The sequence below is a fragment of the Gigantopelta aegis genome, chromosome 4, assembly GCF_016097555.1.
Source record: "Gigantopelta aegis isolate Gae_Host chromosome 4, Gae_host_genome, whole genome shotgun sequence".
NCBI classification, from domain to species: Eukaryota; Metazoa; Mollusca; class Gastropoda; order Neomphalida; family Peltospiridae; genus Gigantopelta; species Gigantopelta aegis.
In genome coordinates, this window is record NC_054702.1 from 111,671,230 (window position 1) to 111,695,784 (window position 24,555).

Below are 24,555 nucleotides of genomic sequence, written 5' to 3' on the forward strand. Positions count from 1 at the left end.
CACCCCAGCACAAAAATACATATCGGCTATTGGGTGTAAAAAAAAAATCAAAAATAGGATACATGCAAAATACCCTGCTAATCGTTTGTAACGGTCAAAACAAACAAACAACAAACAAAAACAAACAAACAAACAAAGTAAAACACCAAACAAAACACACAAACACAGAACAATATCAAAAACAAAAAAACAAACAAACAAAAACCAACCACAAGCATCGAACAGTGATTAAAATTATTAAAGCTAAGGCTGCGGCGTTTCTTTTTTTCAGAAGTGTATTTCTTTCGTGAGCTCTCTATTTGGGGTAGTATTATAACGGCTCTGCGGACCGTATCAGCAGGTCGAGGTGTACTGCCGTACGTTGGGCGTTGATAACAAACATGGCGTACCTAGACGACGACAGTTTCTTCGCAGACGACACTTACAAACTGAGTGAAATTCCTGAAAAAGTGGACATACCAACACTGGTGCGGGTTACCGAGGGGATATACAGCGTCCACGACTGCAGCACGTTTTCGCAGGGAGACATCATCAAAATAGACGGGTGTGAGACGATTGAAATGGTGGCGGCTCACTTCGCCGTATGGGCTAACGGCTGCTATCAGAAACACGGGGATGAGCTGTTCGTTCCGCTCAGTTACAAGGGCAGGGTGCGCGTGTGTCCTATCCACGGCGTCGGTCACAAGTACACGTCGGTGGAACAACTCGTCACACACTTCCCGAAATTCGTCAAGCTCGGACAGAGTCTGTCGTTCACATACAAGGGTGAATGTAGTTCACTACAAGCAGACGACACGCTGGAACTGTTGAGGCTGATCGGCAGCGAAAAGACGGGAGTTCTAGCCCTGCGGGTTCTTCAGAATAACAAATCTGAAGTCGTGCTTCCAAAGAGTCTGAAAGGTTTGTTCATTACACAGGAGATAGACGTGGACTACACCGTCCATGATGTGATGAAGTTCAAGATGCCGCAGTGTGTGAAATTCATTGGGCAGGATATCAATCTGTTCACGTCAAAGGACATCCAGGAAGCTGCTTCCAACCTCGAACACTATGACGGTTACATCATGCTATCCGGGAGAAAGAAGACGCGCACGGTGTTGGTTGGTCATTATAAGGCTATGGATAAGAATCCTTCGTCCAAGTTCCATCGTCGGAGTGCCGTCGTCCTTCCCATGGACAACGACGACATCGCCAACATTGAGGTGCAGGTCCCCATGTACACGGACACGGCCGACTACGAAATATTCGTCTTAAATCATTTTTCCGAATGCAACGTCAACGAAACGGTTGAAGGTTTATTGTACATCGACTTTTCCAAGAACCCCGGCGTGATATTCCCACAGGACCTCGGTGATAACCCGCCAGTTGTTCCTCCCAGGACGGACCGAGGCTCTACCAGTACGAGCAGCACTCCCCCAGCTCGTCCACCTCGACCGTCCAAACCAACCCAGCAACAGGGAAACACGCAATCAGAAGGTGTAAATGTGCGACGTGCTATTCCTTCATACGAGAATCACACAGGAAAACTAATGACAAGTCGGGCTGCCTCGGAACCAGACTCCGGCGTTCAGCGAGCTGTTGGCAGTTATGATAGCAAACAGACGGTTAAATCAACAGATCTGAGTAAATCAATAGATATGAGTAAATCTACAGGTCCTAGTAAATCAACAGATATGAGTAAATTTACAGGTCCTAGTAAATCAACAGATATGAGTAAATCTACAAGTCCTAGCAAATCTACAGGTCCTAGTAAATCTCCAGCCGCTTTTGCTGGGAAGAAACCAACCCACGCAGTCGTACCTATTCAGAAAGGTAAGCAAGCAATGGCATGCTAGGCTCAGATTGTCAACTGTCACAAAAGAAGTTAGCCAACTCGACGTTTCGTTGTAATTTCCCCAACCCCCGCCTTACGACGGGTGACTCAGTTTTAAAACATCTAATGGGTTATACGACGAGAATCAAGTTGTAAGAGCGCACAGTCAAAGAAATCGTGCGAGCAGAAAGTTTGTCAACTTTCTTCTAGCAGTTGGTAGTCTGATCCTAGCATTACTGTCACAAAAGTGACGATGGAATCAGGCATGCGGTCAGTCAGACGTTTTGTCGCAAAATGTCTGCAAACTATTTCAACTGGTTCCCACTGTGGTTATTCGGTTTTCTGTATAACGTTAAAACAAGGTATGGAAGTCGCTAGCGACAAACGGTTAACGCAACTTACTGTCTGTACAACTACTGGTGTTTTACTTGCAAACTATTCCTTTGTAATTTCAAAAATGTATCGACCAACTTTACCTATCAACATTAATACGGTCATATTTTGGAGTAAAGCTATCTTTTATTATACAACACACACATGCAGAAACGTGTGTGTGTGTGCGCGCGTGCATGCGGGCGTATGTATGTGTGTCAACATTATCATAATATCTTCGTGGTTAAGATGTCATGTAACTTTTTTTCCTCAAGGGCGGATCCAAGAGAGGGGACCAGGGGGACCTGTCACATATCTTTAAAAAAATTAAAGTGCCCCTTTTTGAAGAATTTATTTACAATTTTCACTGAAGTGCCCTTTTCAGGGAGTTGCTCCATGTGCTTTTTGCCCTTGGTCCCCCTCCCTGAACTTTTTCCTGGGTCCGCCCTTGTTCCTATAATGTGACCAAATTCCAGAATCCTTATTTTTCAACAAGAATGTCGTAAACGTTTTGACTAGCAATCGCACATATTCTTTTTTGAACTTTTTTATTGGAAGATAATTTTAACTGGGCATCATTCATACAAAGATTGTGACAGCATTCAACAAACACAACTTTTGGTGTTGAGGTTACTCTCCTTATTTCACCCCTATTCTACATCTGCAGAAACCACTGTGGAATTGCGAACGAGGTGACTGTACAGAAGGAAATGTTTTATTTAATGACGCACTCAACACATTTTATCTCCGGTTATATGGCATCGGACCACACAGATATTGAGAGAGGAAACCTGCTGTCTCTACTTCATGGGCTACTCTTTTCGATTAGCGGTAAGGGATATTTTATATGCACCATCCCACAGACAGGATAACACATACCACGGCCTTTGATATATCAGTCGTGGTGCACTGGCTGGAGCGAGAAATAGCCCAATGGGCCCACAGACCGACCGCGCACCAAGGGAACGCTTTACCAGTGGGTTACGTCCCGCCCCCGACTATATAGAAAGTCGCACGTATATTTGTTTCCCTTAACATGCCAAATTCTCGTATTTTTAATTTCCCCTTAATCTTTAAAACTATTCTTTTTCTAGATTCTTATTGCCTAAGAATGTTTATTAAACTTTCTAAAGACGGAAATATGTTTCAGCATTCAACAACAGGCAGCTTTCTGTCTGTAGGTACTCGTTTTGTAATCCTGTCTCATTTATAAGGCAGCCACATTTCATCGGAATTCCTAACAGGGTGACTGAATACAAACAAACAAAACACACACACACACACACACACACACACACACACACAAACAACATTATGAAATATTGCAAAATCACTATGACCTCTCGTCTCGCTGAATGATACCGAGGACTCGGATTTCTTTATCCTGGTTCATAGACTAATTCCAGAAAATTAATTACTCGCAGACGGCCCTCCAATAGTAAATATATATATATATATAGATATAGATATAGATATATATCTGAATGATATTTGTTTTTCAATTTGTGTTGTATTATATGAACATATAAACTATTATCATATTTTTACTCTCGTTCTTTTTATGTTCAGAGACAGAAGAAGAAGGTTCTGAATTTGTAATAGGGGATATTTTCGTTAACTTCAGCGAAGGTATGGACAACTTCGACGAACAATCGGAGCCAGGTATGGAATTGTTTCTAATACTGATTGATATACCTTGAGTGTAATGGGGAGGTTATTTACACGATTCTTATGTTTAAAATATGGAATACATGATTAATACATAACAAAGTCCCCATTACATACTGCTTGATTTAGCCTTAATATAATGGAGAATTTAATTACACAAGTTATTCGAGTTATCAGACATTGTAAAAATGTATACGTTCGACTGTTACAGCCGATATCTTAAGACAGCAACCAAGTATTGCCTTTATCAGGATTGTGAGAAAAGCTCTTCAAGGTATTACAAATTATCAAAGGTTATATGTTTGATAATACTCACTTTGATATTAGCGTCAGTTTACTTTCCTAGCAATTTTATTTCACAGTTTTACTAGTATGAATTAATTTTGCAGATTCGGGAGTCGCTTACATGAATACTTCAGTAAGTAACAGTACTTTGACTTATTTCCATATACTTGTATGACACCTAATAGCCGATGTGTATTTTTGTGCTGGGATTCATTCATTCCATTAATACGTAGCCTGACGTAACTGGTTCATACACATATAATTTACAATTGTTGTTTTGTTGGGTCTTCTTGTTGTTGTTGTTGTTTTTGTGTGTGTGTATATATATATATATATATATATATATATATATATATATATATATATATATATATATATATATGTATGTATGTATGTATGTATGCGTGTATGTATGTGTGTGTGTGTGCGTGTGTGTGTGTGTGTATTGACGTCCAAAAAAAACTTTACAAACATAATATTGAAATAATTTTATAAATATTGTTGCTAACTAAAAGGAACCAATATAGAAAGCACCATACAAACACTTTGCCTGTGTCACGAAGTGCATTGTGGCGTTTAAACGTTGAACGTCATGATACTTTCATATCCCACCATACCGTTTGTTGATTTTCTATAATACACGTTCAAGCCTTCTTTTAGACTTGGGTGGGAGTAGTACAAAAATGCACAGTAATAGACATAGGCGTACGGGCTCCCATTTTTTGCAAGGGGAGAGTGGGGACAGGCTTGTTTTTACCCAAATTAAACGATAATGCTCGAATCTGGATAACAACATTTGTTTTCATGTCAGATTTCTAACAAAGAGCTATATCAAGTTGCAAACTAACCACTACTCGTTTTTACACAGATTACAACTAATTTTGCGGTTAGAATGATGGAAATATATGGTGAAAATGTTTCAGGTTAGCACATTAACGACTGCAGACAAACCCAGGCCTCTCTTCAGGAGTATAATAAAGGTTTTATTTTATTTTGAACTAAAACATTGCAATTATCTTCTTCATATGGCAGGAAATTGCTTTTAAAACTATACGGGGATAAAACAAACAAAAAGCCTATCCTCCTCACACTTACTGTCCCTCGTACCCACCTCTTTGCACTTCACTTCTCTTCCTTAAGAGTCTGGATCGGATGTCTTTTACAAGGCCTATAGAATCCTACCATAGACATTTTTCATAGCTATGCATGTCGTATTTCCCACCCACCCCCAGGTACGGATGAAAACTTTATAAATGAGCTGTTTGGTATCAACAATAAACTTTTAAATATGTTATTTTACAGGATGAGAAAAAGAAACACGTCACAGTAAAAGGATTTATGAACAAGATCAAAAAGACATTCCATCCTAAACATTGCGGCAGTGATAAGGAGCAGGAAAGCAGCAGGCCTGTAAGTGAGAACGCGGACTCGGGCCCTGTGTATGACTATGTGGATGAGAAGACTCTCATAGATGCGAGGAAGAGGGCAGAAGGTCAAGATCCACATCACAAAACCGCAGTCGTCCAGCCCTTCCAGCAGGAGGGCGTCAAGTCTCCGGAGAACCGGCTTGAAGAATATGAGCGTCCACGAGCTACAGAAGTGTTTCGACGGCTGTGCGCTGGAGAGTCTCGCCCAGATCATCAGGATCAACAAACTCGACGGAGATCTCTTTTCTGGTCTCAGCGACGACGATCTCACAAAGGAACCTTTTTTCTTGAATAACTTGGACATCAGAAAGGTTCGCAGAATCCAAAAAGGCTGGACTCCAAATATTTAAAAGTGATTAATGGGAAATGTGTTATTGGCAAACCTGTTTGGTGATAAAACCATAAGGAAGGCTGGTTACAAATATCACCTCTTATTTTCCTGCAGTGGCGTAGCGTTGGTTGTCAGTCCCCGGGGCAAGGCAAGTATTGCGCCCCCTAACCGGTAGACCGTTAGCACTCCCCGAGTCCTTCCACCAGACCAGAATTTTGCTACGCTACGCCACTGTTCTTCAGTTTGACCATATGATCATAGTGATTCGGGGTACTGTGAATCCGGTTTTGAAAGTGTTGTAATACAGATTTTCGGAGAATATGCTGCATGAAAGAGGTTGGTAATGCAAATAAGATTTCACATGTCTTTTCCTTTTTTACAAGACTCAGAAGTTTTGCGAGTATTAATTGGTGTCTATGTTTGTGTGACTGTTTGTATGAGCAGGAAACTAAACGAATAACGATAGTTACCAGTTAATTTTTTACACACTCAGATGGAGAGGGATTGATAGATTGATAGGAATACAAAACTAGGAAGTAAGAGAGACAGACAATGGATAAACACACACACACACACACACACAGAGAGAGAGAGAGAGAGAGAGAGAGAGAGAGAGAGAGAGAGAGAGAGAGACACATACAGAGAGAGACAGACGGACAGACACACACACACACACAGAGAGAGAGAAAGAGAGAGACGCACACACATAGAGAGAGAGAGAGAGAGAGAGAGAGAGAGAGAGAGAGAGAGAGAGAGAGAGAGAGAGAGATAGAGATAGATAGATTAGATTGTCAACAGTCGTACAGCAGACGCCAGCCAACGTGAAGTGTACCGCGGCTGGAAGTATAACATTTGTCACTAGGCTGATATTAATCTATGGGTTGTAGAGTCCATGAAAATATAAGATGACATTTTCTAAAGTCGGTGCGAAAAAGATGGCTGTCATTTTCCAAAATGGCCACCAACCAATAATCGAAATTTTATATCTTCAAACCTCTACATCCGGCCTCAGATTACAGTTATCTTCCCATTTGGTTGTCCAAAATCCGGAAGTTTGACCGCGCAAGTAGTCTGCTGTTTGACTGTGATTATTTCATGGCAGACAGCTATGAAGTGGCAACTGTTTGACTGAAGTGACAGGGGATAGCATGTAGTTTGTAAACATGTGTAACTTGTTGACATTGAAGACTTGTTTGTGGTAATTCCGGCCCATGCAAAAGTAGTGCTTTTTGTGTAAAATGGGTGTACTCCGGCCTGGTTTAGAGGGTGTGTCTGTTTAAACCAATATGCTGGGAGAAAGAGCTGGACAACAGGGGTTGTCCTTTTCAGGGTATGTGTCCCCCATGCAGGCAAAGGTACATACAAAACTTCGCGGGCCTGCTGATATTAATAAAAATGTTATAGCCACTAAGGCTATATAGAAACATATAGCGAAATTAATTGTGGTCTGAGGCCATCCCAGAGATTAATTTCAGCCACAGTGACAAACGTTATACTTCCGGTCCCGGTTACCTGAACAAATAAGAATCTTTTTTAGCCTCTGCTGTAGGACTATATATTGTTTCTACTAGGATTATATCAGAGACTTTCTGACAGGTGGTGCTCGTGCACTATACACTATTCCGGTTTCTAAATTTGTATTGTCGTAACGCACCGATCGGCATATATCCACTCTAACCGGCCTCGGTGGCGTCGTGGCAGGCCATCGGTCTACAGGCTGGTAGGTACTGGGTTCGGATCCCAGTCGAGGCATGGGATTTTTAATCCAGATACCGACTCCAAACCCTGAGTGAGTGCTCCGCAAGGCTCAATGGGTAGGTGTAAACCACTTGCACCGACCAGTGATCCATAACTGGTTCAACAAAGGCCATGGTTTGTGCTATCCTGCCTGTGGGAAGCGCAAATAAAAGATCCCTTGCTGCCTGTCGTAAAAAGAGTAGCCTATGTGGCGACAGCGGGTTTCCTCTAAAAACAGTGTCAGAATGACAATATGTTTGACGTCCAATAGCCGATGATAAGATAAAAAATCAATGTGCTCTAGCGGCGTCGTTAAATAAAACAAACTTTACTTTTTATATCCACTCTATTATTCTCAACCTAATTGTGAGCATGTATGTGATTGAAGCGTAGAACGGCTAAAAATTAAAGTAAATAATAAAAATCTACGAAATTCCGCAGTTGGTGGTTAAAAAAAAAATGGAAGAATAAAAAAGAACAAAATAATGTTCAGTCAAATCGTGGGTTTTCCCCAACCATGTAGGCTATTCCCTACCGTCCTTACAACTTTCTATCATATATCCACCATGCCAAAACCATTAAATGTGTACATATTTGACTGATAACACTTGAGTGTTTTCACAGCATTTAAAGTTTTAAATTGTAAAACACCACGTTCCATTCTTCGCTGTTTACTTCCGGGTTCTATTCAATGTTTGTTATCGCGATTTAATATGAAGATATACATTATTCGTTTGCAGTGTAGTGTAAATTCATCCAAATTTGTCAACATAATTATTTTTAATAAATTATTTCAATGAAATAACAAAAATAATTTTAAAAAATAAAAACCCAACCCATCCCAACCCAACCCAACCCAAACAAAATTATTAAAGTTATGGTAACATTAATAAAATAAATATATATATTCAGTGTAAAATCAAAAATCTTTTCTTTTTTTTACGTCTATACATGTAATAAAAAATTTAAAAAACAATAACATACATATAAATACAGAAATAAATATTTTCAAATGATGAAAAATAAATAGGAAATTTAAAATATTAAATATACCGTTTTTTGTTCTTAATTTTCTTTTTTCTTTTTTACAAGTAGAAATATAACAATGCTTTTTCATGCACATTTACATGAAGTTAGAAATGATAGCGGTATTGTTTTGCAATATTTATAATTTGTTAATGTAAATAATTTAATTTGTGTGTACAAAATGACATAATCTGATAGGAATTCTGATTTCACTGAGCCTGTTTTAACATAAATCTATTTGAGATACTGGTATCTAAATATTATACTTTTCAGTACTTATATTAAGAAAAGTCCACTGTAAATTATCATAATCATGGTTCATACACTTGTTTACCAAGAAAATTCATGACTTTCCATGATTTCCACTCATAATGAAATTAATAGCAATTGAAAACTGCTTTAGACATACTTTTTTTTTTCTCTCCAAAGGCTGTAAGAGTAATAAATTATAAATTAAAAAAACAAAATCAGGGGCGTAGGCTGGGGATGTGGGGTCGGGGGGTTCGGATGATCAGAGTTACTTGCTTAGTATGTACATGTATTTGGTAAGTACATAAACAATAACTATCTGCTATTTATATTTTCAATCCAACAGTGTGGCTTTTTTCAGTGCCATGTTAGAATTTATCATGATGTAGTCAACATACTTCCCCAAAAAGTAAAAGTGGCCTATAAACTGTTATACGGCTTAACAGTCACTGCAGAATAAAATGTTGGGATTTTGCTACATTTGTCCAAAATAGTCTAGTTAGGCAAAAAAAAGAAGAAAAAAGAGAACACCCCCCACAACCCGAAAAAAAAAAAAAAAAAATACATATATATATAATATATATAATTTTAAAAGGTAATAAATAAACTGAACAAATATTAAAATTTCCAGTTTTAGGATATTTAAGTAAATAAATTCTAGATTATAAACCGGCCTCGGTGGCGTAGTGGTTAGGCCATCGGACTACAGGCTGGTAGGTACTGGGTTCGGATCCCAGTCGAGGTATGGGATTTTTAATCCAGATACCAACTCCAAACCCTGAGTGAGTGCTCCGCAAGACTCAATGGGTAGGTGTAAACCACTTGCACCGACCAGTGATCCATAACTGGTTCAACAAAGGCCATAGTTTGTGCTATACTGCTTATGGGAAGCACAAATAAAAGATCCCTTGCTGCTAATTGGAAAGAGTAGCCCATGTAGTGGCGACAGCGGGTTTCCTCTCAAGATCTGTATGGTCCTTAACCATATGTTTGACGCCATATAACCGTAAATAAAATGTGTTGTGTGTCATTAAATAAAACATTTCTTTCTTTCTTTCTTTCTAGATTATAATTTGGAAAGTATTTTATGGTCAGTTTGTTTTTGGGTCAGTATCAAAAACAAAACAGTTTGTTCTGTTATGCCTCAAGTATTTAATTAAATCTCACATTGCAAAACAAGCTCTTCGGTCTCTTTAGAATAACAATAATGAAAAGTAATTAATATTTTTATTACATCTCAGCACATTTTAAATTTGGTGTTAACATCTGTTTCAGAAAAACAGCCTTCATAATTTTGACCCATGGTTTTGACACTTGGCATAGATGCCAACTCACTGAGAAGGTAAACCCATGGCCACCACACAGGCTACTCCTACCAATTACTTTAATTTCAGCATTTTCACTTTCATTGGAGTTATTTGTTTACACCACCTTTGGTAGTATTTTTGTCAGTAATTTCAGATATGATTAGTATAAAAAGAAAAGGCATCCTACATACATATTACATCTTACAAAAGAGATACCCAACTAGTAGGCCCCCTATAGACAGATTATCAAAGGAATAATCAAATATAGAGTTTAACAAATGAAGAAAAGACAATTTTATTCTGCCTTGTACCTAAAGAAAATGTGTATTAGGGGCTGTGGTAGACGTGAGGGCCGATAGGGCCATGGTCTCCTCTTTTTTCTGTTACTGTGCTCAAAAGTCTGGAGATGTCATAGGCCCTATGTTAACATCCGATATTTATACATGTATATTCTCTCTCTCTCTCTCTCTCTCTCTCTCTCTCTCTCTCTCTCTCTCTCTCTCTCTCTCTCTCTCTCTCTCTCTCTCTCTCTCTCTCTCTCTCTCTCACACACACATACCACTACTAGTACCCCCACCCCATCCCCACTTTCAAATACACTCCGCTGGCCCTGTACATAAATTTTAAAAGTGTGTTGTTTCTAAAACATTTTTTCTTTTAGTATGTGAAATTATTGATTAAAAATAAATTAATTAATTAATAAATTAATAATCGACAACAAACATGATCAATGCCATGGGGGGGTTGGACGAACCCACCAAAACCCTCCCCCTCACCAAAAAGCAGTGAACAAAACACTCAAATAAACAAATGTCCATATGGCATACATAAAAGGAAGAAAATATAGTATTTCAACCAGATTTTATTCAAATAATATATAAATAATTAAATTTTTAAAAATCCACACACCGACCATGGATAGGTTTTTGGCAATGACATGCAAACGTCTCGTTTTCCAGCGATTCATTGTTTGTTTGTTTGTTGGGTTTTTTGTTGTAATTTGTCATATACTAGATCCTTTATGCAGTCCAGACATTCTTTGTGCAATGCCTCATCGTTTGAAAAAAATATGACCACTTTTCTTGTTCGTACAGAGGTGGACAAAGTAATTTTATACGACCAGGTGCTTCTAATCACATTGCCGAACAGCTGTTTAAAGCGAGACTGTAGGGTGTATAGTAACGACGCGACCTCTAAGAGGGAGATAATTTCTGGGTGTACGCCATTGTAATGAAATAATTGTACGAATTCTGTTTTTTGCAGGTATCAAATTGTTAATAGCATAAAATGCAACATAATATTAACCACGTGTTGGGCAAAACAATGATCTCTGATTTGTTTCTCTTGTTTCACTAGCTCTTCGTGTAAACATAGTTGTTTTCATGGCATCGGAAAATGTTTTATTTAGGGTTTTTTAATAATGTATATCAAAACGTAATATTATAGAATCGTTAAAATACAAGGGACATTTCCACACACACACACACACGTACACACACGCAGACACGCACATACACACGTACACACACGCAGAAACACACACACGCGTACACACGCAGACAAGCACATACACACGTACACACGCAGACACACACGTACACACACGCAGACACGCACATACATACATATCGCTGACATTTTAGCCCATATGGGTAACAATTGAGAGAATAACTAACGAGGTTCGAGGAGATAGGCCTAGAAGTAGCCCGAGTACTCTGACTGTAAGAGAGCTAGACGGACATTTGGACATAAACACGCTCTCATTACAGTCGGAGACCAACCTATGTCTTTTTTGGGCAATTCCTGACTACCAAACGGTAGGCAACGAGTTCCGCTCTAATACCACAACAATCCTATGTTTGACGCCAAATACCTTTACATCAATCATTTTCGAGTTAAGTGATACAAAAAAATCCACATATTAATCACTAATACACTTCCTACAGAAAGAAACCCGACAGCACCCACATTCAGCTACGCTTCGTGACACTCCGTCGCAACAATTGCAAAGCTCGGCGATCTATTTCGAGACGTAGACCACGTGATCGCGCACTGGGCGATTCCGCCTTGTGCAGCAGTTACAGGGGCCGTCTCATATCAAGCGAAGTTACAACATGGAAGAGTTGGCTAATGTCGTTTTGGATGAATTTGGATTTCATTACGTCATTAAACCAAAACAATTACACATTATTGATTCCATTTTGAATTTGAAGGATACATTTGGGGTGTTATCGACAGGATACGGCAAAAGTATGTGCTACGTACTGCCTCCTCTTATGAGACGACCCCTGTAACTGCTGCACAAGGCGGAATCGCCCAGTCTCGAAATAGATCGCCGAGCTTTGTAATTGTTGCGACGGAGTGTCACGAAGCGTAGCTGAATGTGGGTGCTGTCGGGTTTCTTTCTGTAGTATGTGTATTAGTGATTAATATGTGGATTTTTTTGTATCACTTAACTCGAAAATGATTGATGTAAAGGTATTTGACGTCAAACATAGGATTGTTGTGGTATTAGAGCGGGACTCGTTGCCTACCGTTTGGTAGTCAGGAATTGCCAAAAAAAGACATAGGTTGGTCTCTGACTGTAATGAGAGCGTGTTTATGTCCAAATGTCCGTCTAGCTCTCTTACAGTCAGAGTACTCGGGCTAGCCTAGAAGTAGCCTTTTCTACGCTTACGTCAGTCCGTGTGGCAGTAACAGATTTCATTCCAGATGGGGTTTTGTTGTTGTTGTTGTTGTTGTTGGGTGGGGGCGGGTGTGTTGTTGTTGTTCTTCTTGGGAGGTTGGAGTTGGGTGGTTTTGTTGGGGGGTTTTTTCTTCTTTTTTTAATCGCCCTCTAATGTCAAAAGGTAGAATATAGGTATGCACCTGGAAATGAATTAAGCACCATCTGAGTTGTATTGCAGCCCAAAAGGCGCCTAGAAGTAGTTGCTGTCTGTGACGACGTCGTTTAAAACCTGTAGGCCTTATCGAGTTGCAATTTAACATATTCTGTATCTGGGGCCTAATTCACAAAGATCTCTTAGGCTCTGCTAGACAACAAAGCATCCTCTTTGCAAGTCTTTTAACATTGCACTGCGAAATCGCAACGTTGCAAGACTTTAGTGAATTAGGCCTCTGCTTAGTATTTACTGAGATAGCATGAATACATTACAGTGTGATTTCAGCTCCAGAGTTAATTACCATACATATTGATGCAGATTTACGGTTTCTGGGTTTTTCCCCAAAATACATTAAATATCGATGTAACGACAGTGTCTCTTGCTGTTCGTGTTTTTCAATATCTTCTGTACATACACAACATTAATTTGAGAGCTTTATATCCACGGACTGGTCTGGTTTGTGAAGTATAAGGTACATGGTCAAAACTAGGTGGTGCTTTATCAATTTCCAGGTGTATGTTATTTTCATGATGAACTGCCTGGAATGAGAATCAGCCCCGTGGGAGACGAGTACCAAGTTCATCTCAGTCTACTCAACTGCGCCTTTAAGTCAATTTGGACCAAAATGGAGATAGCGCCTGGTTAATAGGTCGTCTAACAGCTAGTCTGGTCATAGGTCGTCTAACAGCTAGTCTGGTCATAGGTCGTCTAACAGCTAGTCTGGTCATAGGTCGTCTAACAGCTAGTCTGGTCATAGGTCGTCTAACAGCTAGTCTGGTCATAGGTCGTCTAACAGCTAGTCTGGTCATAGGTCGTCTAACAGCTAGTCTGGTCATAGGTCGTCTAACAGCTAGTCTGGTCATAGGTCGTCTAACAGCTAGTCTGGTCATAGGTCGTCTAACAGCTAGTCTGGTCATGTACGAGTTGCTGCTTTAATTAACATTTAGACCTATTTTATTAGTTCATTTTATCACTACAGTAGATATAATATCCAGGGTATGTTGCAACATATATATACTCTCCCACAATGTGTCACTTGGCATTGAAGCACCTTTGTCGAAAATAATGTTTTTAAAATATGATATTTCAAGGTCGTGTCTTACTTCTGGGGTCAAATGAATGTATTTTAAGTTAAGCAGCGATCTTTACACATGATTTTATTATTTTTATCAACTTGGTGGGTCATCGATAATTTTTATCAAAGACTATGAACCAAATTTTTACATCGGCTATTGGGTGTCAAACTATGGTAAACGCAAATCTAAAGTGATCATCAACATCGATATAAAAATCCAACAGTTAAATAAAAACACAGTGTAAAGAACTGTGTAAAAATACAAATATCACAGATATATAATATTAAAATGTAGAATAAAAGTCAGTATCACGTAAAAACTGCAATAAAAGTTCTGGATGGAATCGAAATGATTCCATCACATTTCTTTGTCTAAATAAATCTTTTCGAGTTGTTGACAAATGCTTACACCCACCAAAATGTGTCGCACCGTCAGAAGACACTGACAGTGCTCAAACTTTATGCATTAATGTAATTCCTATAGAGCATATTCTTACAAATATGAAGTGTTTGAGTACTGCGATATGTGATTTACCGATTCATGTTTTTGAGTAGCCCATCAAAGAGCAAAATAGCATGAACATATTTCAGTATATTTTTCACCCTATTTAATTAAACAATTGATAATAATTTTAGTTGCCTTTGTGCTATAAACATTTTTGTTGAGTTTCTGATTAATATATAATTATCCAAGTGATGTTTATCTCCGTCTTCATACTGTTATCAATATTAAGGTAGGTAACGCAAAGTGACACATTTTTGGAGAATCGCCCATACACTGTATTTCGAATTTGCAATTTTCGTTTAATTTTTAATAAGCATGAATGACAAATTTAATTAGTAGGGTCGTACCTAGCCGACAATAAATGGGGGAACAGTAAATTAAATATTCTACGGTGGACAAAAAGGATGCGTATAAAAGGGATTTTTTTTATTGACATATAACTATATACATGTACTAAATAATGCTAAAACTCGTATAAAACATAATATTAAGTTTTAAACCCATACCAAATCCAATAAAAAAAAAACCAAAATATTTGTACATAAAAAATAAATACGTTTCTTTACTAATTACCATCAAATTGTGCAGATTAAAGCTAATTTTAATACAGGTGTGAAGACACAATATGCTGGAACAGCCAAGGTCTGCAGTTTCACCTGCATTGTTACAAGTAGTGGCTAAAGGCTGTTCCATCAGCTGTCTTCATGCCTGTACTGAACAATGAGATTTAACCTTACAATTTGATTGTACTTTGTGAAGAAACTTTAAGATGTGTTTGGGTTTTTTTTTCAAAAAACAAAGTTATTCGAATAGGAACTTAAGAAAGTTTTTATGTGAATTTATGTTTATTCATTATATAATTACATTTATGTCATGTCATGTCAGGGTTTTACGTGCACATTCAGAACAAGCTGTTATAGCGCACGTCTGTCGTGGGCACAAGAGCCGGCCTTGACCGCATGCTATCTGTATGCGAGTCCTACTTTGGTGTTAAGGTTGTTCCTATTGTCCTATGTCCCTAATCTAATGTTTTCCAACGTCTTGTCTTTTCAGAGCCACCACTCCCCCCCCCCCCCCCCCCCCTTGGATTATAATGAAATACAAGGATAGGGGACATGCACATTTATCGGTTCATTGTTTATATTGGGGGAGAATGTTCACTTGCTACCTGTACCACTTAGATACGACCCTAATCAATGATTGCCACCTCTACCACTTAGATACGGCCTTGATCAATGATTGCCACCTCTACCACTTAGATACGGCCCTGATCAATGATTGCCACCTCTACCACTTAGATACGGCCTTGATCAATGATTGCCATCTCTACCACTTAGATATGGCCTTGATCAATTATTGCCACCTCTACCACTTAGAACTTAACTTATTTAGAAACGTTACAAAATAAATTCATGAAGTTTCTGTGGTCAGTTAAGAAGTCAACGCCTGTGAATACTAGTATGTTATATGGAGAACTGGGGCGTTACCTAGATACGATAATGTAGCGCTGACATCGAGACGTAGGCGAAAGTTTCCGTTACAATACCGTAATTAGGGCGTTACCCAGTCCCTTTGGTGTCAAATTAAGAATGATCACTTTTTGGTTTAAACTAATAACTGAAAAACACACAAAGTTATCATTCTTGATATATGAATTATTGCTGAATGATTATAAAAATGGAATATGTGATCATAAATGGTTAAAGTTTATCAAATCTGTTTTGGATGACTTTGGATATAGTAATGTATGGACTGCACAGTGTAACCAGCTACCAGATGTAAATCTATTAAAACAAAGAATTCTTTTAAGATTACAGGATCAGTTCTTACATACATGGAACAATGAAATTGTTAACTTATCTAAAGCTTCTTGTTACAGACTGTTTAAATCAAATATTGTTCGAGACACATTTAACCAATTTAGAGAAACAATATTGGTTACCACTATTACATTTTCGACTCTCAAATCATTATCTTCCCATTGAAAAAGGCAAATGGAAAAAAATAACTTTAACAAATAGAACATGCTTTCTGTGTACAAATAACAAAATTGGTGATGAATTTTATTTTATAATGTGTTGTCCTTTTTTTAAAGATGAAAGAACAAGACTTCTGTCAAAGTGTTGCCAGTCTAGACCAAATGTTTATAAATTTAGAATGCTATTTGACAGTAAAAAAAACCCTGGTGTTTTCAGAAAGCTAGCAGTTTTCTGTAAACAAATTATACATATTCTTAAGTCCCATGGCTGAAATCTGTTTTTACAATTTCATTTTATTTGTATATGCAATGTATGTCTTCAAGTGCAAGTATGAATCCATAGATATACACTTGTTTTATTTGATGTACATTATTATGACGAATGTGCCATCTTGTCATTTATTTATTTAATTATATTTTTACAATGTACCTCATATGCCGTTGAATTACGGCCAGAGTGTAAATAAAGTTCAGTTCAGTTCAGTTCAGATAGGCCCTGATAATGTTTATAATGCATATTTCGCTTTCATCAGACAGAACAGGTTGTACAACTATGATTGCTTGCTCTAGAAAACAAGAATGTTTTGTAATAATTATTTATTTTATTTTTCTATCACGTTTATTTGCTTTTATTTTGTATATATTTTAATAATGAAATATCTTTATTGTTCGCTTTACATATTACATATGCAGTACTGTTACAGGCCCGTAGGATGGATATTTGAAGGGAGTGCAGGGCGAGACTTTTGTAAAAACTAAACGGCCTCAAACGAAATTTGTTATCATCTGCAAAACAAAACAGAAATGTTTTAAATAATATTTGTTTTACTTTTTAAATACATAGTTTGACTATAAAGTTAATAGTATCCCCCCTGCCTCCCCCTTGTCCCTTCAGTTCCTACTGGCCTGTGTTATATTACTTTCGAACGTTTGTTTGACAGTAGCGTTAACGATGTTAACTGAATTTATCTTTTATCGACAACTCGGTGTCCGTGTATTAATGTCGCCAATCGGTGCAGTAATTTGAATCTTGTCAATTAATTGACACAGTATTTATGTATATATAAAAACGTTCTAAACGAGCTGATGTTTGTTGTCCTTTTAACCTTAAAAGAGGTAAAAAAAATGTTTTAACTTGGTTGTACTTATTGAAAACATTTTATTGCCAATATAATATGTATTGTAAGTTATACAGGCATGAAAAAACTAACGTATCATTTTTGATACTGTGTCGTTTGGGGGTTTTCTGGGTTTTTTTTTTTTTTTTGTTTTTTTGTTGCTGTTGTTATTTTTTGTTATTACTCTTGTTGTTGTTGTTTATGGGGGTTGTTGCTTGTGGTTTTTGGTGGGTGTTGTTTGTTTTTGTTTTATTCGAATTTTAGCGGTGTTTTTTTTTTTTGGGGGGGGGGGTGGGTTTGGGGGGTATTGGGTGCAGTCTTTTTAAGGGTGGGGTGGGGGTGTTGCTGTACATCTTTGTTCCCAAACTGGTGTCTTGTTTGAAAAATAAGGTGGATGCCTATATTTAAAATAAACCACGAAACGCAATGTCCCCTTGTCTCTACGTATTGTACATATAATACGGTAGGACATTGATGTTGTTAACACAAAAACGTAATTTGTAATTATTCCGAGGGCGGGATGTAGCCCAGCGGTAAAGCATTCGCTTGATGCGCGGTCGGTATGGGACCGATCCCCGTCAGTGGGCCCATTGGGCTATTTTTCGCTCCAGCCAGTACACCACGACTGGTATATCAAAGGCCGTGGTATGTGTTATCCTGTCTGTGGGATGGTGCATAAAAAAGACCCCTTGCTGCTAATCGAAAAGAGTAGCACATTAAGTGGCGACAGCGGGTTTCCTCTCTCAATATCTGTGTGGTCTTTAACCATATGTCCGACGCCATATAACCGTAAATAAAATGTGTTGAGTGCGTCGTTAAATAAAACATTGGGGTTTTTTCTCTTGTAATTATTCCCCAAATAGTCTCTATTCGTAGTACATATCATACAGTAGGTCATGGATGCTTGTCAACACAGAAACGTAATTTATAAATATTTCCTAGTCTCTACGCATTGTACATATAGCACGGTAGGTCATGGGTGCCTGTTATCCGAAACGTACTTTGTAACTATTCCCTAAAATAGTCTCCATATTGTATACATGAAACTCAGGTCAGGCCAAGCTGTTGTAGCGCACGCCTGTCATGAGCGCAGGTGCCAACCCATGCCGGCTCTTCCGTCCAGGACAGGAAAGGGTTTTGGGTGGGAGGATGGACCGCCCTCACTGGCAACTGAAAGAGAGTACTAGTAGCCCGACCAGGGTCGGCAGCGGGCGGGGACAACTGAATTCAAATCGTGGTGCTATTGAATTCTGAATGTCCCGTAGGATTAAGTCGAAAATATAACAGATTGCGCAATTTTCCTGAGCTAATTTGACGCATAATTTAGAAGGGTTCATCGAAAAAAATGAAGCTATCTGAGTAATTGTGACCTAGTTTGTCGAACTGTAGCTCATACTGGGACCTTGCCTATTGGGGGCCGTCGTGGTTGGTCTCCCGAGGTTGCCCCCTAACTTCGACCTTCGCAATGTAATTATCCTCTATAGTCTCAATTTACTGTACCATGATATACGGTATTTCATGGATGCACGTTAACACGGTTGTTTGAACTCCACCGAACTCGGTCTTGTGTAGGTTTGGGGTTTTCTAATCGGTCTTGGGAGTGGCGACTCTTCTAAAGGCTAAGCACTTGGTTTAAACAATATTTTTTCTCTGTTTATATATTAACAGATGCGATTGGTCAACAGGCATAGCCTATATATAAAGACATTTACCTGCATTATACAATTAAAGTAATAACTAGTTAACATGAACACCAGAGCGAGTTTTAACTAACCCCTAAATCACTGTCCTGGACAGACAGCGCATATAGCTAGGGTGTGTGCCTAGGGCAGCGTGCTTGAACCTTAATTGGATATAAGCACGAAAATAAGTTAAAAGGAAAGGAAAACTTTGTGCAGGCATGCATTTTAAAGGTCCCAATGTGTTTTGTTTGGATAAACATATACAAATGCATTGGGAACTGTCCCAATTTATGAGACTGTCATCACGCATAATGGCACTGTATCAATTATTTAAAAAAAAACTACAGTAATATATTGGTACTAGTCTCAATACCCCATTAACGATACTAAAAACCGTCAATACCACACATGAATAAGACTAGTTGAAGCAGGTTTTTATCTAGAGGTTTCCTTTTTAATGATTTTACTCTTAAAAGTGCACTGAATTGACGTGGGTAATAAACAATCTGGGTAGCGTTTTGAAATGCTTTTCTTATTGCTCAAACACACCCATGAATGAATGGGAATTTGAAGTGAATTCGCTATAGAATTACTTATTTACCTCTGCAATAGTGCACATGTGTAACACTTTAATCTATTCACGCAATATACCGTTCTAATTTTCAAAATATTTGAAAATAATTCTGGACTATATCACTGCTTTTACTTTAAAGCTGGGTTACTGGTGAATGTATTCCACCAAAAACTAATACATTTTTGGCATCTAAGTATAGTGAGTCAATGAATTTGAAATGTCCTAAGTATTACAAACAAAGTATATGAAAAAACTGCATGGCAATGTTGAAGTTAACATGCATACATATTTTGAACAGGTTTAAGACCAAATTATGAATGCTATTTATGCTAAATTACATGTTCATAACAAACCACAAAGCAATGCAATATATGTGGTATGGATATAGTACCAGGGGTATACTCATCAGAAAAAGTTACACAGTTCCCGATATACGTTATTCTCTGTGTACATGTGTATATATACATACCGTACCTAAAACATTGTGATCCTTTTATTATTGTATTGTATTTAATATCTGAGGGCAGCATTACTTAAATATGGTGCAGTACATGCTGTCTAAACCATTTACATGGATATTTTGAATATTTGTAGATTACACACAAGTCTTACAAAGATAAAAAGTGAATTTACATACCATTCTAGGCATTACATATACAATTTATCTGTCTCACAACAGTTCATCTTACAATAGCTAGGTTTTTTTGTTGCTTTTTGTAATATTTTAGAATTGCAGTTCTATTTATATTATGCTTAACTTATGTTTTGGTGTATATAATTGATATCTACAGACTACATAGAATATTGTCATCAGGCAAATATCTAGCACTATAAAAATGTAACTTTCATTCCCAATTCGCAATCATTTTATGTGACCCAAATATGATATATGTGAAGTTTACAATTTTCTATTTCTACATCCTTTCTTTTATTCTATAAAGTAGATGTTAATAACAATTACAAAACAATATAATATGAGGTATAAATAATTATATACTTCCTCACAGAAGCTTGTACTATTTTTAAAAACATATTTGTATTTAAATTGTGCTTAATTTATGCTTAGGTTTATATAATTAACATCAGATATAGTCATCAGGCATATCTAGCACTTGACTTTCTTTCCTATTTCAGTCTCATCATCCGACTCAAATATGTCTATTATGTTCACAATATCTGTAAAAAAAAAAAAATCCTCTGGGCCTTTGCTCTTGTTCCTCCCTCAATATGTCAACAGCTCTTGCATTACCAGATCATAAACCATACAATTCAGCTTCAATATTTCTTTGGACATTTCTCAGCCATTTCTATGTGGTTGAGGAATACCCTGGACTTTGTAATATGACTAATATGAGACCATGGAAGTTTGCTCTCTTCCAATTTGCTCTATTGGTACAGCATATTTTCAGGGAATATCTACTGGATGGAAGGTTTGCAACTAATCCACAGTAGCATAATAACAGCATTTGTGGTTTGGCACTAAATTTCTCATGTGAAAGGGGTTCTTCCAAGCACTACTTGATCAAGAAATCCCTACAAAGGTCTTAAGAGACTGGAAGACCTTTTAAATGAAAAAAAGAAAACTCTGCCCTCAGCTTCTTGGGAAGAGGGTTCTATTTGTGAGACAAAGTACATGTTTCAAATGCAAACCATGTCTGGGGGTATTGTAAAATACACAAGAAGATGCAGAAACAAAGATTATACTTCAATGTCTGTACATTGCTGCCAGTTCACCATCCCCGGTACGAAAATTTGTATACACTCAACTTGGCAACAAGAGGCATCTTATAGATGTGCATAGCATCATTAAGGATGCAGGGAAGACGCCAACTAGCAATTCCAGCTGTGCTTGCCATTACTGGCTATGATACCAACAGTGCTTTTATGCAGAATGGAAAACTGGAGGTTTTGAATATTCTCAAGCAACACCAAGACTTCCTGGAAATGTTGTTAGCTCATGAAGTTCAGCAAAAATTGATGTTCATATATTTAAGAAGCAGATCTTTTCATATACCTTCTCTATGGGAGTGCAGGTGCGAATAACATACAAAAACATCATGACTTGAGAAATATCTGGAAATGTTTGTTGCCAAACAAAGGATGATAATATTGAACTACAGTAGAGTGTAAATCAGCCTTCTCCACTCTACTCTACATGTATGTATTCACTGAGAATGCTCTGACAATGCACATAAAGAGAACAAATTGCCAAATTGTCATTTGGTATCAGTCATGGCAGGCAGTCCAGCCTATTCCTCAACCAAATTGTCATATGGTTGAGAAATTTTAGAAGGCACACTAGAGATGAAATAGTGATATTATACTATGAGCGCTGATGGACATACTGATGGAGGAACCAGAGCAGAGTCTGGAGAAGGAGAATACCAGAAATTGTGAACATGACAGACATATTTTAATTGCATGAAAATGCAAAAGAATATGAAAGGAAGTCAAAACTTTCCTAGACAATATTTGATGTAGAAACTAATTATATACACCTGAGCATAAGTTAAGCACAATATAAATATAAAGGCAAATCTAAAAATATTACAAACACAGACTAGTATAAGATGAACTTTTGTGAGATAGATGTAATGCAAAAGAAATTATGGTAGGTACACAAAACTGATGCTTTAAATTTTTAACACTGGTGTTTAGTAAAGAGGGACATATTCATAATATTGATGCACATACATGTATACTCAACAAAATTAATTAAGGGCTAGTAAACTTTCTTATATTATAATACAATTCTTTGTTACTGTCATATTATTTTAGCATGTTTTGGTCATATATATGGCTTCTATACATTGTTTCATTAAACTTTTACTGGTTATACATGCAAAAAACACTGGGTATTTCACATACTTATGAAAAATATTGAAATGAGCATTAGGCAAGTATTTGTTACACATTTGTTCAGAATGTTTTTTGTTATTGTGTTCCTTCAAAATTGTTATTTAAGTCATTAAGTTCAAGAACATGCCACAATGCTAACAACTTTCAACGGAAGAAGTTGTATTTTCCCCCATATTTAAAGAAAAATGCTAAAATTAATTTTGTCGAGTATAGTATAGGCAGATATACTGAACCATATTTGAATAATGTTGCCTTAATATATTCAATACAGTGCAATTTTTAATAGTAAAAGGTTCAAGCAGCCCAAAATATGTGTAAACATAGAAAATAATGCATTTCAGGCATTGCTTAACTTTTACCGATGAGTATATCATTATTCATACCACATATTGCATTGTTATTTGGTTTGTTACTATTAACATCTAGTATAGGATGAATATCATTCATTTTGGCCTTATATCTGTTAAAAATTTATATGGATGACAACTTTATCACTATATTTAATTTTTCAATATAGTGTTTTGGGGACACAAAATGTGCAATGGTACCCCCATTCAAATGGCGATATTTTTTTAATCCACCAACATTTTTGCTGCAGACAAGCAGATATTAAATTCATATATAATGAGGGATCTAAAAATACCTGTCTCCAAAAATCCCGGGGGGGGGGGAGGGTTTCAGTATCTGGCCCATGGACTAGTAAGTGTACATGTCCAAAATGGCAAATGATTTAATTAAAAAAAATAATAATAAATTTTAAAACAATTTAAAAAAAACGTTATTAAGAGATCAACACTTCCCAGGATACATCCTTCCTACTTTGTTAAGAGGACTGCCACTCATGACTAGTTTTACGAATCTAAACTTGCAACCGGCTTCGGTGGTGTCGTGGCAGGCCATCGGTCTACAGGCTGGTAGGTACTGGGTTCGGATCCCAGTCGAGGCATGGGATTTTTAATCCAGATACAGACTCCAAACCCCGAGTGAGTGCTCCGCAAGGCTCAGTGGGTAGGTGTAAACCACTTGTACCGACCAGTGATCCATAACTGGTTCAACAAAGGCCATGGTTTGTGCTATCCTGCCTGTGGGAAGCGCAAATAAAAGATCCCTTGCTGCCTGTCGTAAAAGAGTAGCCTATGTGGCGACAGCGGGTTTCCTCTAAAAAAATCTGTGTGGTCCTTAACCATATGTCTGACGCCATATAACCGTAAATAAAATGTGTTGAGTGCGTCGTTAAATAAAACACTTCTTTCTTTCTTTCTAAACTTGCAGTTCAGTGCACAGTTGTGAGGACACGATTCACTGTGAAAACAATGGTGTTGGAGTTCATAAAAGGTCCGTTCATCCTGCCATGAGCACAGTATCTAGAACAACTTGTTAACGTTTCTTAATCAAGAAAAATTAAACAGATATAAAAAAAATAAAGGGAACTAAAGATGAGATTGTTCAAGTTGTTTTATTGTGATGTTCTTCTACAGCTCTGTACAATATATTATGTATTATGTGACACAGACACGGCATAATGGAAAGGTAAAAATCTAACAAGAGGGCCACGAGCCAGCACTATGAAAGAACCAACAACTGTAACAAGACAAGCGAATTCGTCCTAACACGTCGCCTTGTTGTCGGCCAAGTACAACTCCACTATTAACAAAAACATTTAGTAA

General features: G+C 37.5%; 1 protein-coding gene across 1 annotated transcript; it reads left to right on the forward strand.

Moving 5' to 3' along the window:
* The first annotated feature begins 243 nt into the window (after positions 1-243).
* On the forward strand, positions 244-24,328 carry LOC121371783. Its single transcript, XM_041497921.1, has 5 exons — positions 244-1,812; positions 3,755-3,847; positions 4,243-4,271; positions 5,441-6,232; positions 24,161-24,328. The coding sequence occupies exons 1-4, from the start codon at positions 381-383 to the stop codon at positions 5,858-5,860; spliced, it is 1,974 nt and encodes a 657-aa protein (XP_041353855.1). The 5' UTR covers positions 244-380; the 3' UTR covers positions 5,861-6,232; positions 24,161-24,328.
* Positions 24,329-24,555: the final 227 nt, after the last annotated feature.

What these genes read in the sequence shown, in the direction of transcription:
- LOC121371783 (XM_041497921.1), top strand. Translation starts at nt 381, where the DNA reads ATGGCGTACCTAGACGACGACAGTTTCTTCGCAGACGACACTTACAAA. An exon ending in AGTCGTACCTATTCAGAAAG is followed by an intron (nt 1,813 to 3,754) that starts GTAAGCAAGCAA and finishes TTTTATGTTCAG; the next exon opens with AGACAGAAGAAGAAGGTTCT. An exon ending in CGACGAACAATCGGAGCCAG is followed by an intron (nt 3,848 to 4,242) that starts GTATGGAATTGT and finishes TTAATTTTGCAG; the next exon opens with ATTCGGGAGTCGCTTACATG.